This window comes from Scatophagus argus, chromosome 11, assembly GCF_020382885.2.
Source record: "Scatophagus argus isolate fScaArg1 chromosome 11, fScaArg1.pri, whole genome shotgun sequence".
NCBI classification, from domain to species: domain Eukaryota; kingdom Metazoa; phylum Chordata; class Actinopteri; family Scatophagidae; genus Scatophagus; species Scatophagus argus.
The window spans coordinates 6805276-6818659 of record NC_058503.1 but is presented as its reverse complement, the minus strand read 5'-3'; the positions used below and the strand labels follow the sequence as shown (position 1 = coordinate 6818659).

The following is a 13384-nucleotide window of genomic DNA, read 5'->3' as shown; positions in this document are numbered from 1 at the left end:
AGGTTTGCTTGAATGCCAAATAAGCAGCATAAAGCAGGTCTGGCAATCAGCAGGTCTGGCAATGAGCTTTCATGGTCAGCTGAACAGCAGCTGATCCACATCTAGGTGTCGTAGCAAAATCATAAGAACACATGTCAAACACAGGCAATCTGTGTGGATGAAGAGGAACAGCAATCACATGTTGAATCCAAACAACACATATAAGGACAGAACATATAAAAGGTCAACAGTGCTGACCTTTGACAAATCCGGTTGGTATGTGACATAATTTAATCTAGCTTTAGCCTTGAGGTCCTTCACTGTGAAGTGCTCTTTTGATTGTGGCCTTTTATACTAGTTGAATAAAATACCTGGAGACATTGCATGTGACTTACATATCTTTAGCTATTTATGTTTATCTAGCATACAGAGTGTAAATCACTTTGCGTTAATTCTGTAGCAGAAACACTGAACCACATAAACTGATTTTTTTGTGTATATGTATGTACACTATGAACAATATTATCCTATATTGTTGAGCTAAGATTTTATGTAATGCTGGTTTTAATCAATATTTGTGTGTTTCAAATGTTGTTTAAAGCTCAGTGGATGTCCTTCCTCAAATATATCTTTAAGCTTTATTTATAGTTTTGTACATTTTAATGTTTGTCTTTGGTTTTTATTGATTTATCCAATAATTCAACCCAATGTTCAGGACAAGAAAAGGCCTCTTTCTTAAAGTGAACACTCTATGAAAGTTACAAATTGGGTATGAAAATCAGCATAACATTTGAAATGACATTTTCAGGCGTGCTGCCACAATCTAACATGTTTTGTTGTCTATGGGAAAAGACAACAACAGTTGACAAATTGCACAAATGATGCCTTCTTGTGTTTTCTGCAGTATAGAACAGATATAGAACATATTAATTCATAATCCCCACTGCTGCAATTCTTTAACAAAATCTATAGGATTCTAGGTCAGTCCTCCTCAAATGAATTTCATTCCATGGCTTAAGTCAAGCAGTGATTAAGTATTATACAATTCCACTGGAATACCAGCGCATTGTACAGTAAGAGAAGTAACCCCTCTAAACCTCCAAGGTAATGTAAGAAGAATAAGATGGCAATTCCTGCTTTGCGCTCTGAGGATTAGGGACCTGAGGACAGCAGGGGGAAGAAGGGACTGTGATTCTGATGGATACTCCTGTCTGGGAGAGGAGAACTACTCCCAATGCTCTTCCAACTGATTGATTTGAAAGACTGGGAAAGGACAGAGTGGAGAAGTGAGACAAGAAGCACTATCTGAGCTGGACGAGCTCTTATCAACCCCCTGGCTGTCTAGACAGCAGAGGTCTAGTGTAATTTGAAGAGAGGTAGTCAATAAAAGCGGGTGAGCACAAGCTGGAAAAGAATGGCTGCTTCTATGGTCAAAAACAGCTCTGCATTTAGTTTACTCTAAGGTATGGTTTACATTATTCTACACATGCGTCATAGCATCACAGCATTTTTCTGCAAATACCACATATTTAATTCACTTTTCTAACCCTAAAGATTGACACTTTGTAATATACTGTGTAATAGCACGACAGCAGTTCTAATGTGAGACGCAGCTCCCATGTGAAAATGTGAAATATGTGTTTCTCCTAAATTATGACACCTGATGCAGATGGTTTTTTTCATATGGAATGAAAACTCTGGGGGCATTTAACCAGATGAATAGATACCTGCATTCATGAAATTCTGCTTAATGGGATCCCTAACCTTCAGTGAAATGCAATTATCCTGTTGCAAATGTGGTAAATATCTGAGACATGTTGGGGGTCCCTTATTGAGAATGGTGTCTTGGTGTCACTGTGAGGACTAATGAATGTAATCTACATCTAAAGCTATATTGAATCTTTATTTTTTTATATGTAAAACACACAGAGTGAAGATACAAACATGCCTTAAATCACTATGCATATTTCGCAAAATGTATTATGATTGTGTGTAATGCATAGAATAGAACAGAATAGCCTGCTTACTGATGTGTACAGATGGCCCTCCCCGTTCATGGCGATGTATAACCCTGTCTTCACGGACTGAATGGCAACAACTCGGAGGCCCACAGGAATAAGGTTGAACAAAGCTGAAAAACAGGCAAACACATGCATACACAAAAATCATCATACTTCAAGTTTAAGAACGTTATAAACACTGACATATTTTATTATTATTGTGTAATTTATCATCCATATGCAAGCTGCCCATCATTAATGCTTCACAAAGCACAGATAATACAATTTGCTGGCTGTTGCATTTAGGCAATCTCCGAAGATGGATTGCAGTACGGCCTAGCATAGCCGCGGCCACCCAGAGCTACCTGAGAAGTAGCTGTAATTGGGGCCACCACTGGTGCGTGGCAGATCTAATAGCCCTTTTGTTGTTGTAACAGACTCCTTGGGCCTGGTTGGTAATAGCTTTTGTTTGTACTGGTGAGAAACAACAGCAGTGGCCTGGCTGTGACATTAAGCATGCGTGTATACGGGAGACTTAAAGGCACGTAATGACCTTGGTTAACCCTATAAGTAATTGGTATTGGCAGGTTTGGAGCCTGGGAAGGGCAGAGAGAACACTCTGTGTGACCACTGGTGTTTTAGTTAGCTTTTGGTCAATTAAAAAAAAATGTGAAATTTAATGTGAAGCAGTCAGTCCTAAGACTTGAACAAGTCCCTTCAGCCTATCAGATGCGACATGTGCCACATCTCCTGATGCTGACGGGAGTAAGTGACACAATGTAGAGTGTCAGGCTAGAGTTAACACCAAGCACTGGAATCAAATTAACCACCTAGCCTGAAGCACTAGTGGAGCTGTGCCAGATCAAGCTAATAATACCCCTTTCTCTGCATTAAGCCTACTGTTTCCTGGTCCACTTTCCCCCTCAGAAAGGAGGATAAATCTCTGTGATCCTGCAGCTGATGCATTTGAGAAGATATTTTTGCTCCAAAGGCTGAAAAATGAAGGAGGGTGCAAGCCTGAAGGTAAGAGAAGCAGAACTTGAAGGTCATGTGTTCGTTTCCTGCACCTGAAGGATTCATCTACCAGGAAGTAAGCAAGACTTTCAGAGAAACAACCTTTGTGTTTCAGGAATCTATACAGATTTTACTTACTACTATAGCTGATACATATTTCACAGAGCCCTCTGATCACGTTTCATCAAATATTTCTAGACACCTATCAAATGTTTGATCTAGAAGGTCAACAGACACTTTCAAGGTACTCACAGGAATTACTGCTGTCATCCTTGGTCCCATCAAGAGAGCCATCGGGGTTCATTTGCAAGTAGTATCCCTGCCTGCAATATAACCTGGTCACTATACCCTTGAGCTGGGGATCTGCAGAAAAAGAAAGCAGGGAAAGAACAGTGGGAAACATTAGCAGTAAGCAAAAAATATGTAACAGGGACCGATACTGCAGACCAAATGTGCTTCAAAAACATCACAGTTTCTCTTTAATATAGCAAAGATTTTTTTAACTTGTTGTTTTCTGAGGATTTTAACTACAAAACACCATGTGCATCCTGTGCAGAAACATTCAAGAGTGCTTGGTGACTCCTGTGTATGTTCACAGGCAAATCCCACAGTCAACTTTCTGGGCACATAAGCCCTGCCCTGTTCAGAGATAGGCCATCCAATTATAGGCAGCAGAATTAATCTGTGGTCCTCTGACTCCCATAATGAACCCAACAGCACCCTCTCTGGGTCCTCAGTGTGTAGGATGTGAAAGTGTCTGTGCTCTGTCCCTTTCAGCTCAACCAACAGGGGAATTAGCTACATATCTACTGTAAATAAATCACTGCTGCAGTTAAATTGCCCAGCGCCACTGCAGCTCAACCAGTCATGTTGCAATATAGTTGGCTTGCAATGACACGAAAAAAAGTGAAAACATAAAAAGTAAAGATTGGAAAACTTTAAAAGCTTTTCATAAACCTGCATGTGCTGCAGATGTCTCTGGAAAGCTATTGCTTGCGCTCAAACCATGTGACAATATTTCTTTATGTGTGTATGGGTGTGTGTGTGTGTGTGTATTCAGGTGTGTGCATGGATAACCACTGGGGTCATATACCATCAACATTAGTCTTATTGTAGAGACAGCCATCACACCAGATTTCATTCTAAGAAAGCCCTGGGGAGGTGAACAATCGACTTCACCTGAGCCTAAACCATGCTCCTTGCAAGCGACCGTGTGTGTGTGTGTGTGTGTGTGTGTGTGTGTGTGCAAGTGTGAGAGTGAGAGCAAGAAAAGGAGAGAGAGAGCCTGGCCACAGAGGAGAACTCAAAAGGTCTTGTTGAGGGCAGAGGGAGGTTTTTTCTCTGACGGTGTACAGCTCAAGGCAGTCTCTTCTGAAATGACTCTGTGGGGTGATGGCATTAGGTAGCTCTGAGACCTTTCCCTGCTGCCTGAATGTCGGTGTATCCAAGCAATACTGCTACAACGTTATTCAACAGTGCTGCTTTATGGTCTCACCAGAACAACGAAAAGGTGGAAAAACAGAGAACGACTGTCAAAGATCCTCTACCATGCATTGAGCAGGCTAACAGGACGCTGACAACACCTCTCTGGTTTACAATACTCAGTACAGTCAAATCTGTTGCATTCAGCAAGACAGATGTCACTGCAATGTCACATCATCCTTTCTTTGTTTGCTGTGTTTAATATCGGATGAAGCAGGGCTTTTCCGTAAGAGACACACAGTTGGATTCTTTCATCTTTGAACAGGACACAACTGGCATCTCTTTAATGTTTGACATAACCCACCAACAACTAGCCAAAATGTTCATTATGAGTAAACTATAATGTTGTTGTTGTTGTTGAAGTTAGTTGTGATAAAAAAAAAATTGTAAAGAAAAATTTCTTAAGCCTCATGTCAACATGTCTTGTTTTGTATGACAAAGTAGACCAAAACCAACCAAACTTGATCCATACTGATTCACATCCCTCTCAACCTCCCTTTCCATTATTTCTCTATCTTCCCACCACTGCAGAGGGCATTGGATATAATAATGGACATGGTAAAATTCATTGATTCATTATGCCTTCAAACACACAGGCATCCTGCAATCAGATATGGTACAAGTAAAAGACCACACGCTGCTGACGGGGAAAGTGGGTGAGTTTTCACACAGTAGGGAGACAAAAACATATGTACACAAACACAAGCTTCACACACACTGTTTGTCATATAAATTTTTAATGATTGCCCACTTCCCTTGAGCAAATACTGTTGTGCAACCACATGAAGTTGGCTAACCTGCAATCGATTAATGACTTTGATCAGCAGCATTTAAACAATGTGCCGCGGTGAGATTGATTGTGAAGAGAGATCCGTGGGGGGCAATCTGTAATAATTAAAACTGCATCATCTGGTTGCTGGCTTTGTGAATACTCCCTCTTTGTGTATGTGTGTGTGTGCGTGTGGAGGTGAACTTGGCTCCTTCATCATGCTATAAATCATGTGATGTTGGCTGTGTTCCCTGGGGCCAACCTGTATAACACACACACTAGCAACCACCCGCCTCCCCAAAACCCAGTATGGAGCTACAGCATTTCTGAGCTACAGCAAGAGTAATAAAGCAAAGGGAAAATGTGTGAAATGAGTTGCATTAATAGATGGCTGTTGACATGTGATCCTATTCTGAGGGGTGTCTGAAGGAGTATGTCCTGAATTCAATCGTGTCCTTGAATAATCAGTGCATTATTGACGACTGAAAGCTTCATATCAGACATTCATACACGCTAGTGCATACATTAGAGTGACATGATGGCTTTTGTAATTCTTAAAAAGCTAGAAACCAATGGATACAATTCATGCGTAAGGTCAAACTCATGGCTAATAGATAAAATGTTTCATAAGTACTTGAAGGAATTCATGCCTTGTCATTTACAGCACAGAGACACAGCCTTACTTCTAGTGCACTGCTACAATAAAATATTAAATGAGTCTTAGAAAACTATGACAAAGGGAATAGGAAAATGTGAGGGTAGAAATGTTGTATTGGAGTGTGTTTTTAGAATGACGCAGCATTTCTAGTTCTGTCAGACATGCTTCATGTGGTGTATGCACCTTCAAACATCCGGGGCTGCTTTAAACACATCTCTGTGGAATTCCCTGAGTGAGGAAGGTCCTTGACTCATTCACCTTGTTTCCTCTCTTACTCATCGCCTTTTTGTCTCTTTTCTCTCGTTTTCATTCCCCTCGTCTGTCTCAGAACATTCTTCCCCTCGTTAAGCCACACAAATGGTGAAACTACAGCGCTGCTTATCACAGTCGGAGTATCCAGCCCCTGCTGCAGTTGGACTTTCCCAGTCGCACTGGTATTAGTTTTTACAACAGAAGTGCTGCATGTTGCTATATGCCACTTTGTTTCTAAGGAAACAGAGTGGTGGTTTGGCAGCAGCAGGGGGTTTCTTTGGAAAACAACAAGCATCAGAACGGTAAGATCTCAAATCTCCTCGTTTTGCAGCAGAAGTCCTTTCTGCACATACACTGAACTGTCACAGAAAGGTTGTGATTCCTTTCTTTTTCTGTGGCCCCCCCGTGCAGTTGCCTCGCTCTCTTCCCGCCTTATTTCCTGTTGTGTCATTCCTCTGTCTGTGAGTATGCAAAAACAGAATACAAGGACACACACAGACACAGACACACACAGCTGCAGCAGCAGTTGCAGACTGCTGTCAGCCCTGCCCTGCCTGACCCACTTTGAATGTTTCTAGAATAGGAGAGGGGCTTTTCCAGCCCGCGAAGGAGAAGCCCCTCTATATGGCTTCTGTTGTCATGGAAAAGTAGATCAAGCAATGTAGAGCTAAGGCACCACCACCGCTTTCCAATTCCTCTCGCATCAACAACATCTCTGACATCCAAACAATAACTCATCTGATACCCACAGCTCTGGAAGCTGGCTGATGACGCACTGCTGAGTCCTGTCAACACACTCTTGAATAAACAGCGGCAGCGCAAGGGAAAGCATTCATCTCAAATCGGTTTTGAGATCACGTCAGCTAATCTAATGGTCTGATCTATGTAAGATGATCTAATGATCTATAGATCTAATCTGGTGAGATAATTAGAGTCAGAGCAGTGAGATTATAGACGAGCCCCAGCTGGATGTGCCCCCAGCTCACTTACTGGTTTTGAGTGTAATAGGATTTACAACTCACATCTAATCCCTTAAAAAAAATCAGTGCAATCATTGGCTCTGCATCTGCGATCAAAATGCATGGATGATTTAAAATTAAAGTTGACGTGACAGAGGAAACACAAAGTGTTCCCGGCGTATTCCCTTGAGCGTTGGGCGAGGACAGAAAACCACATCTGTGCAGTGTAATGAGCAGACAACGCTTCACTCTTTGGAATTTTTTGTTGTTCATCCACCTCTCAGGGTACTCTGTCAAAATAATGACATTATTAAAATAAAGTGAGGTAAAATGAAGATTAAGATATTTGATTTTTGAAACAATTTCTTTAAATTTCCACGCTTTGACACTCTGGATCAAACATGCAATTTATGTCAGCAGCCAATCAATGCAGCCCATAAGAATAGCTAATCTAGTGTCTCACTCACAAGATCAATACTCAAAGCCAAAGGGAATATATTTCGGCTCCATTCGCTCGTCTTCACGGATCTCAGTGGGAATGTGACTTCAATACATAAGCATGGTTTGGATGGTTAGAAAGCTGCTCTGTTCTCTGCAGGCTCAGCTGTCACTGGGAAGCCCTGCATCTTTCTCACCTGGGAAGATAACTGTGAGTGTGTGTGTGTGTGTGTGTGTATGCCTGCAGTGTTATCACAACACATGCGATTGGGGGTGCGCTTGACTTTATTCCCTCGCAAAAAAAAAAAAAGAAGTCTTTTCCGGGGGCTAATATTAAATTAGCCACATCTAACAAGCCATTAGTCTTCCTAAGCTGTGTGCTCTTGCGATAATACGGTGAACAAGAGTGAAGAAAAGTGTGTGAGAGAGGTGTGGAGGGGTGAGGAGACAAACGGTGGGATGTGCAGCCGCCACCCCCACCCGACAGCAGAGCCTGATATTGCTTGGTTGAGATTTTCTTAATTCTCATGTGAGGGCGAATTTAATGAAGTATATTCCCATTTGGTTGGTTATTCATCACAAATAACACAAAATTAAAGCAAAAGAAAATAGATTGTTTGCCCTGTGTGCCGATTAGACCCGCAAAATGAGGACAAAACACCCATTTTAAAACATCTTTAACCTGCATTTTAATTTCATTTTGGTGGGAGTGTTTTTCATCTTCCAGACTGTGGGGGTTATGTTTTGTTTTGCTTTGGTTTTTTTAAGCGTCACGGCACAGTTCACCAACACTTGTGCTGGCACTCTTACTGTGGATTATCGTCATTATTGTGAGGCTTGGGGAGGCTCTTAGTTGCTCTCTAAAATGGTTGTTGCAGGTGTGAAGTCATTTCATCCTCATATCCGACTCTGATCCCCATTGTGTACATCCATTATATACTAGAATATACCCCACACCAAACAAGCCATCTCACAGAGCCTTGTTTTTTTCTTCTATTGGCATGGCCAGACATTAATTCCCTGACCAAACGACAGCATCGTCTGTCCACGTTTCTGCTGTGGGAGCTTGTTGGACACTAGTGATGTACAAATGAAAAGATAAATACACCACAAGCCAATTTTGAAGTGACAGAAGACAACAGACATGTTGACACACAAAACACTGGTACGGCCACACACACACACACACACACACATAGCGATACTAACACACAGTGGGCACAAGGACAAACGGCAACCTGGAGGATAGACACTTATAACCTGACCCAAGCCCAGATGTGGGCTCTATGTGCTGCTATATACATCATGTTATATCAAAGCCATTTTAATCAATGTTGTCACTAGTGAGAGGGGACACTTTCACTCATAGGATTGTTCAACTCCAATATGACCACAAAAAGGCGTTGGGAGAGGGTCAGCTAGTCAAAATGGCTCTCTGTGAACAAAATGAAAGACTAAAGACTCCTTGGAGGTGGCTTTGTTAAAACAAATGCTGTTTGTAGTGCAAGTTGTCCATTAAATTATGCAAAATGGTGTTCAAATCCATTGAAGTTATAGTGTGTCTGGTGCAACAGGTTTGATACCTGATGATTCCAAGAGGAACATACAGCTGCATCCCACCATTCACTAACAGGGGAAAATAATTAGAGTAATTTCTTTCCTAAATGAATTATCCTAATTCATTTTTGTAAGACAAAATTAACCCCGCAGTTGGCACAGATTCCAGCGGTGAAATAATTGCTGACAGAGCTCTTTAACGATCCCAGGTTGCTACAGTGCAACAAAAATGTTCATGGCATTTTCCTAAGTGGAGGGAATATCGGCTGGAGCAATAAGAGGCCAGTGGCCCCCGAATTCATAAAATTATACGAGAAAAGATTATGTTTGAAAGGCGTAACCTCCATTCTGTGGGAGATACTGACCTTTTTGCTTGCATATAAATGAGTTTCGCTCCTTTGCTTTTCTGATGTGCTTATGTACGAAGCAGTCCAGCAATCGTGTATGCGCTTCATAAAGATGAGGCCCTTTTCAGAGTCGCCAGGTGACAGCTCGGTAAACCTGTCTGAACCATTTGCTACAACTCGTCAGGAGCCTGTCACCCACCTGGGATTGCATGTAAATCAGCGGCAGGCTTGTTATTCTCAGCCAGCAGCCAAATATACAGCACAGAACCCTTCAACTGAACTTTTTACACGCTGATGTACGCAATTTGGCACGTAATCAGGAATAAATGGATATCATTCATTGTATGATTAGCTCGTGGAATTTAACCGCATGGGTGGCGATGTAATTATGATTGTCGAAGGCCTAATTAGAGCCATCAACCAGTGGTTGAATGTATGCACATGTTAACAGTGAATGCACAACACTCTGCGCCAACAAAGCAGGCACCCTGCACACTAAAGTTCCCAGACCTTGTCTCCGTAGTCTCCGCTTCCTGAGGCCGAAGATGCGCACTTTAGAGAAGATGTCGACCAGGTTCCCATTGCAGAGTCCCTTATTCTTGTTGGGGCTTTTCCTCCGCCGGTTGGTCGAGGGCCGGTCTAAATGCTGCTCTCGTGCTTGCCTCTTCTGTCTGATCAGCCCACTTGCGATAGCAGCAGCCATGGCTTAAAATGTCACAACTGCTCAGGTCCAGCCTGCACACGGAGCACAGACTACACAAACAGCCGCCTGTCAGAGCTCGCAGCCCGGGTCACAGTCCCATGGTGGCGGCTAAGCGGTCCGTTGCGTGATGTCAAATGTCAAATATATATTTATATATGTATATATTTTTTAGGAGCTGCTTTTCTTTTTTGTCCAGATACTACATGATAATTGCACTGTTAAAACAGCTGTCCTCATCACTCGAAAAATTCTTGGATATGATGGAAAAAATATGAGCTCAGTTCATGCGTAATTCCATACATGCACCAAAGATCATAGTCCTGATGAAGAGCTTAGCCAAACTCACGCAGAGCGGGGTTTCAGAGGATTATTCATACCTGTACAGTGATGTTTTTGTTCATTGTCTGTGACATGTTCAGTGGCATCGCCTCCCTAAATGTCCAGTACCGGCTGCAGCGTCCTCACAGCAACACTCACCCACTCTTTCCCCCTCCGTTTTCTCCTTCTTCTGCCAAACGAGGCTGCTCTATCAGAAGTCGCTGTTTGGGTAGCGGCGGGATCGCCCGTGCATGTGCGATGCCAACAATCAAGCAAATGCAAGGCGCCTCCTACGAAGATCACCACCCGAGTGAAGGCACAGCAGCCCGGGCGAAACGAACTCCCAAGTTTGCGAGAGGCAGTCGGCGACCCTGCGATGACCGATCAAAAGTCACGCGTTTGGAAACAAATACGCAGCCGTAGTAGAGTTCTAAATTGATGCAGCGAGCTAAATGAATGCAAACTTGTATTCCAACTACCTACCGATCTGCCGGATAACGTTCTCAAAGCATATGCTCCTCAATGTATTCCACAATCACAACACATGCGGCCGGACGCGAGTGAAAAAAACACAACCAAAGCTGATCTAAATCCTGTGGAGGTGACGTCTGCAACGTGAGACAACCTGCATACAGATAAATAAACTTAAAAACTGAAGAGCAGACTGGTCCATCCGCTGGATTTTCCTATAGAGCCAAAGGCGTGGGAGATGCACGTATGGCGATCAGCGCGTAAAAAGGAATAACGCCGCTCATGCACAGCACAGTTTATTTTCCCACGCTCAAAGAGAAAAACCCGATAGAAGGAGGTGACCGCTTGCTTTAGTCTATATACTCCAGATCAACAAATCCTTCCCATCAACAAGTCCTAACCACTCGTTAGTACACGCCTGAATGAAGAGGATGCCCCCCCCCCTCCCACACTCCCGCCCCTCTCGACCGCCAAGCCCCCGCTTGAAGGGGAATGAGGAGCAGGCTCTTGATGCTGTCATTAGATGGTAGGATTTCATTCCTGCATGCTTCAATTCGCTCTCTTCGGTGTTTTTATTTCAAAATTACGGCTGCTGTGAAACCCGTTTGTTTATCAAATACTTGCAATTCACTACAGACATGACCACACGAAGGGCTGAGTGGCATTTGTATTTCACCCAATTGTTTCAGTCAGTTCTGCATAGTTTAAATAAACCTACAGTAATCCGCTTGGATTTTTATTTTGTTCAACCCTCGAAGCGGAAATACTAAATGCTGCACCCGTGGTAAATCAGCACATTCGTACTGTTTTAATTGCCCTTCAGGCTGTCTGCTTTCAGAACCACGGACAGCGCCGCGCAATGACGGAGGGAAACGTTTCCCTCCACAACCTTTACTTGAACGTCCACCAGAGACCGCGGGATTACTGTGTGAACCGCACACACCTGGAGCTTCACTTAACGCTCCACTTGTTCCTCGATTTAGGTGATGAACTGCACCGTGAGGGTTCGCGAAGTAAAAGCAAATAAAGCAAAAATATTTCATCCGATTTCTTTGTTTTTACGGTGAATATCATCTCAATCACAGGCAGGGAAATTAAAAACTCAAGAGAGCCATCTGCTGTTTGTGACTGTAATTAAACATTTGGGCGCACGGGAGACTGGAGCGTTGTTATTGCATTGCTCTGTTGCGCGTTGATTCTCCGCACGCCACACGCACCTGTTGATATCCAGCTGGGAGAATGTGGGATGGGTTGAACGGGCGGACACACAGCTGCAGATGGATCACTCCGGTTCTTTAATTTCCATCACAGCAAAACGTGTCAGAAGGCAGGAGGACGCTGAAGATATGCTGCCGATTGAGTTTAAGTGATCTTAAGTGTCTTTTCAAATTCAAATCAAGTTGTTTTTTTGTTTGTTTGTTTTTTATTATCCTGATTGTTTAAAATCGTGCTCAGGTGTGCACCCGTGACTGTGCTCCCCTCATCCTGCTTACAGGGCTTATGTCCCGTGGCTGCTGAGGAGCCTCCTGCTCCGGTGCTGCTGCTGCTGCTGCTGCTGCAGGAGGCTCTGCAGTTAACGCTCCAACCAGCAGCGGACACTGTCAGCTCAACAATGGTCCGTCACCCACGACCACTTAGAACAGCTGCTGTCACACGGCTTCTCAATCCAAGAGATTATCTTTGCTCACATCAACTAGCTCCTTCCATTTTAATCGTACAGGAGCGTTTTCAATGTAAATTCTCAAAGGAAAGGCGGGAGTAAATATTGCCCTTTTGGCTGAAGCAGCAGGGTGACATTCGACCACGTTTGCACATTACAAATAGTATGTAATGGATAATGACGATAATATTATGGCCTCGACAAACAAGAAAGACTATAAATAAATAAATCAACAGTTTGGAATAAGAGACTGGCAAATAATGAGCTTAAAAATGAGACAAATGGCAAAAGAGACCCAAGATGAAAGTGTATTCTACAAAATTAATTTGGTCCAAAGACAACAAAAATTATGAGCAGCTTGCACCGTTATGGTCTCATATTTTTGGTTTTTAACAGGGCATAAATTAGCATTGGTGCAATTCAGATTTCAAATGTGGCGCTCAAGCAAAGATAGGAAAAGGAGAGGAGAGGCTTCGCTCTGTGGCTTCTACCTTTTCATGCACACAGCATGAGGCTGAATGCATAGATTTTCAGACAAGCTTTCTACACCGCACAAACATCCACATGCAAAAACTCTTACGACAGCACGTGCTGCAGGATCTTTAGATCGTGATAAGACAGTACGCAATGCAGGGTCTCAAAAAGCACATCACCAATATTCATTCATGAAGCAAAACGAGGACGCACATACCTACATTTTTTTTCCTCCTACATGTGAACGTATGAGGGTCCATTGCAGTCCCATTCCAAATCCCTCTAAGCCAAGACCTTTTTCTG

General features: G+C 42.9%; 1 protein-coding gene across 2 annotated transcripts in view; it reads right to left on the bottom strand.

Annotated features, from left to right (window-relative positions):
• fgf14 (fibroblast growth factor 14) overlaps nt 1-13384 on the bottom strand; it is a 96177-nt gene that overhangs the window by 26623 nt on the left and 56170 nt on the right. Inside the window, exons 1-3 of one of the 2 annotated variants that reach the window (XM_046404105.1) lie at nt 9966-10945; nt 3246-3356; nt 2007-2110 (exon numbers count right to left, since the gene is read on the bottom strand). In XM_046404105.1, coding sequence (XP_046260061.1) covers nt 2007-2110; nt 3246-3356; nt 9966-10158 — 408 coding nt within the window. In that variant the 5' untranslated portion in view covers nt 10159-10945. Of the gene's footprint in view, nt 1-2006; nt 2111-3245; nt 3357-9965; nt 10946-13384 lie in introns of those variants that run through there. The other variant, XM_046404104.1, reaches the window with a different exon arrangement.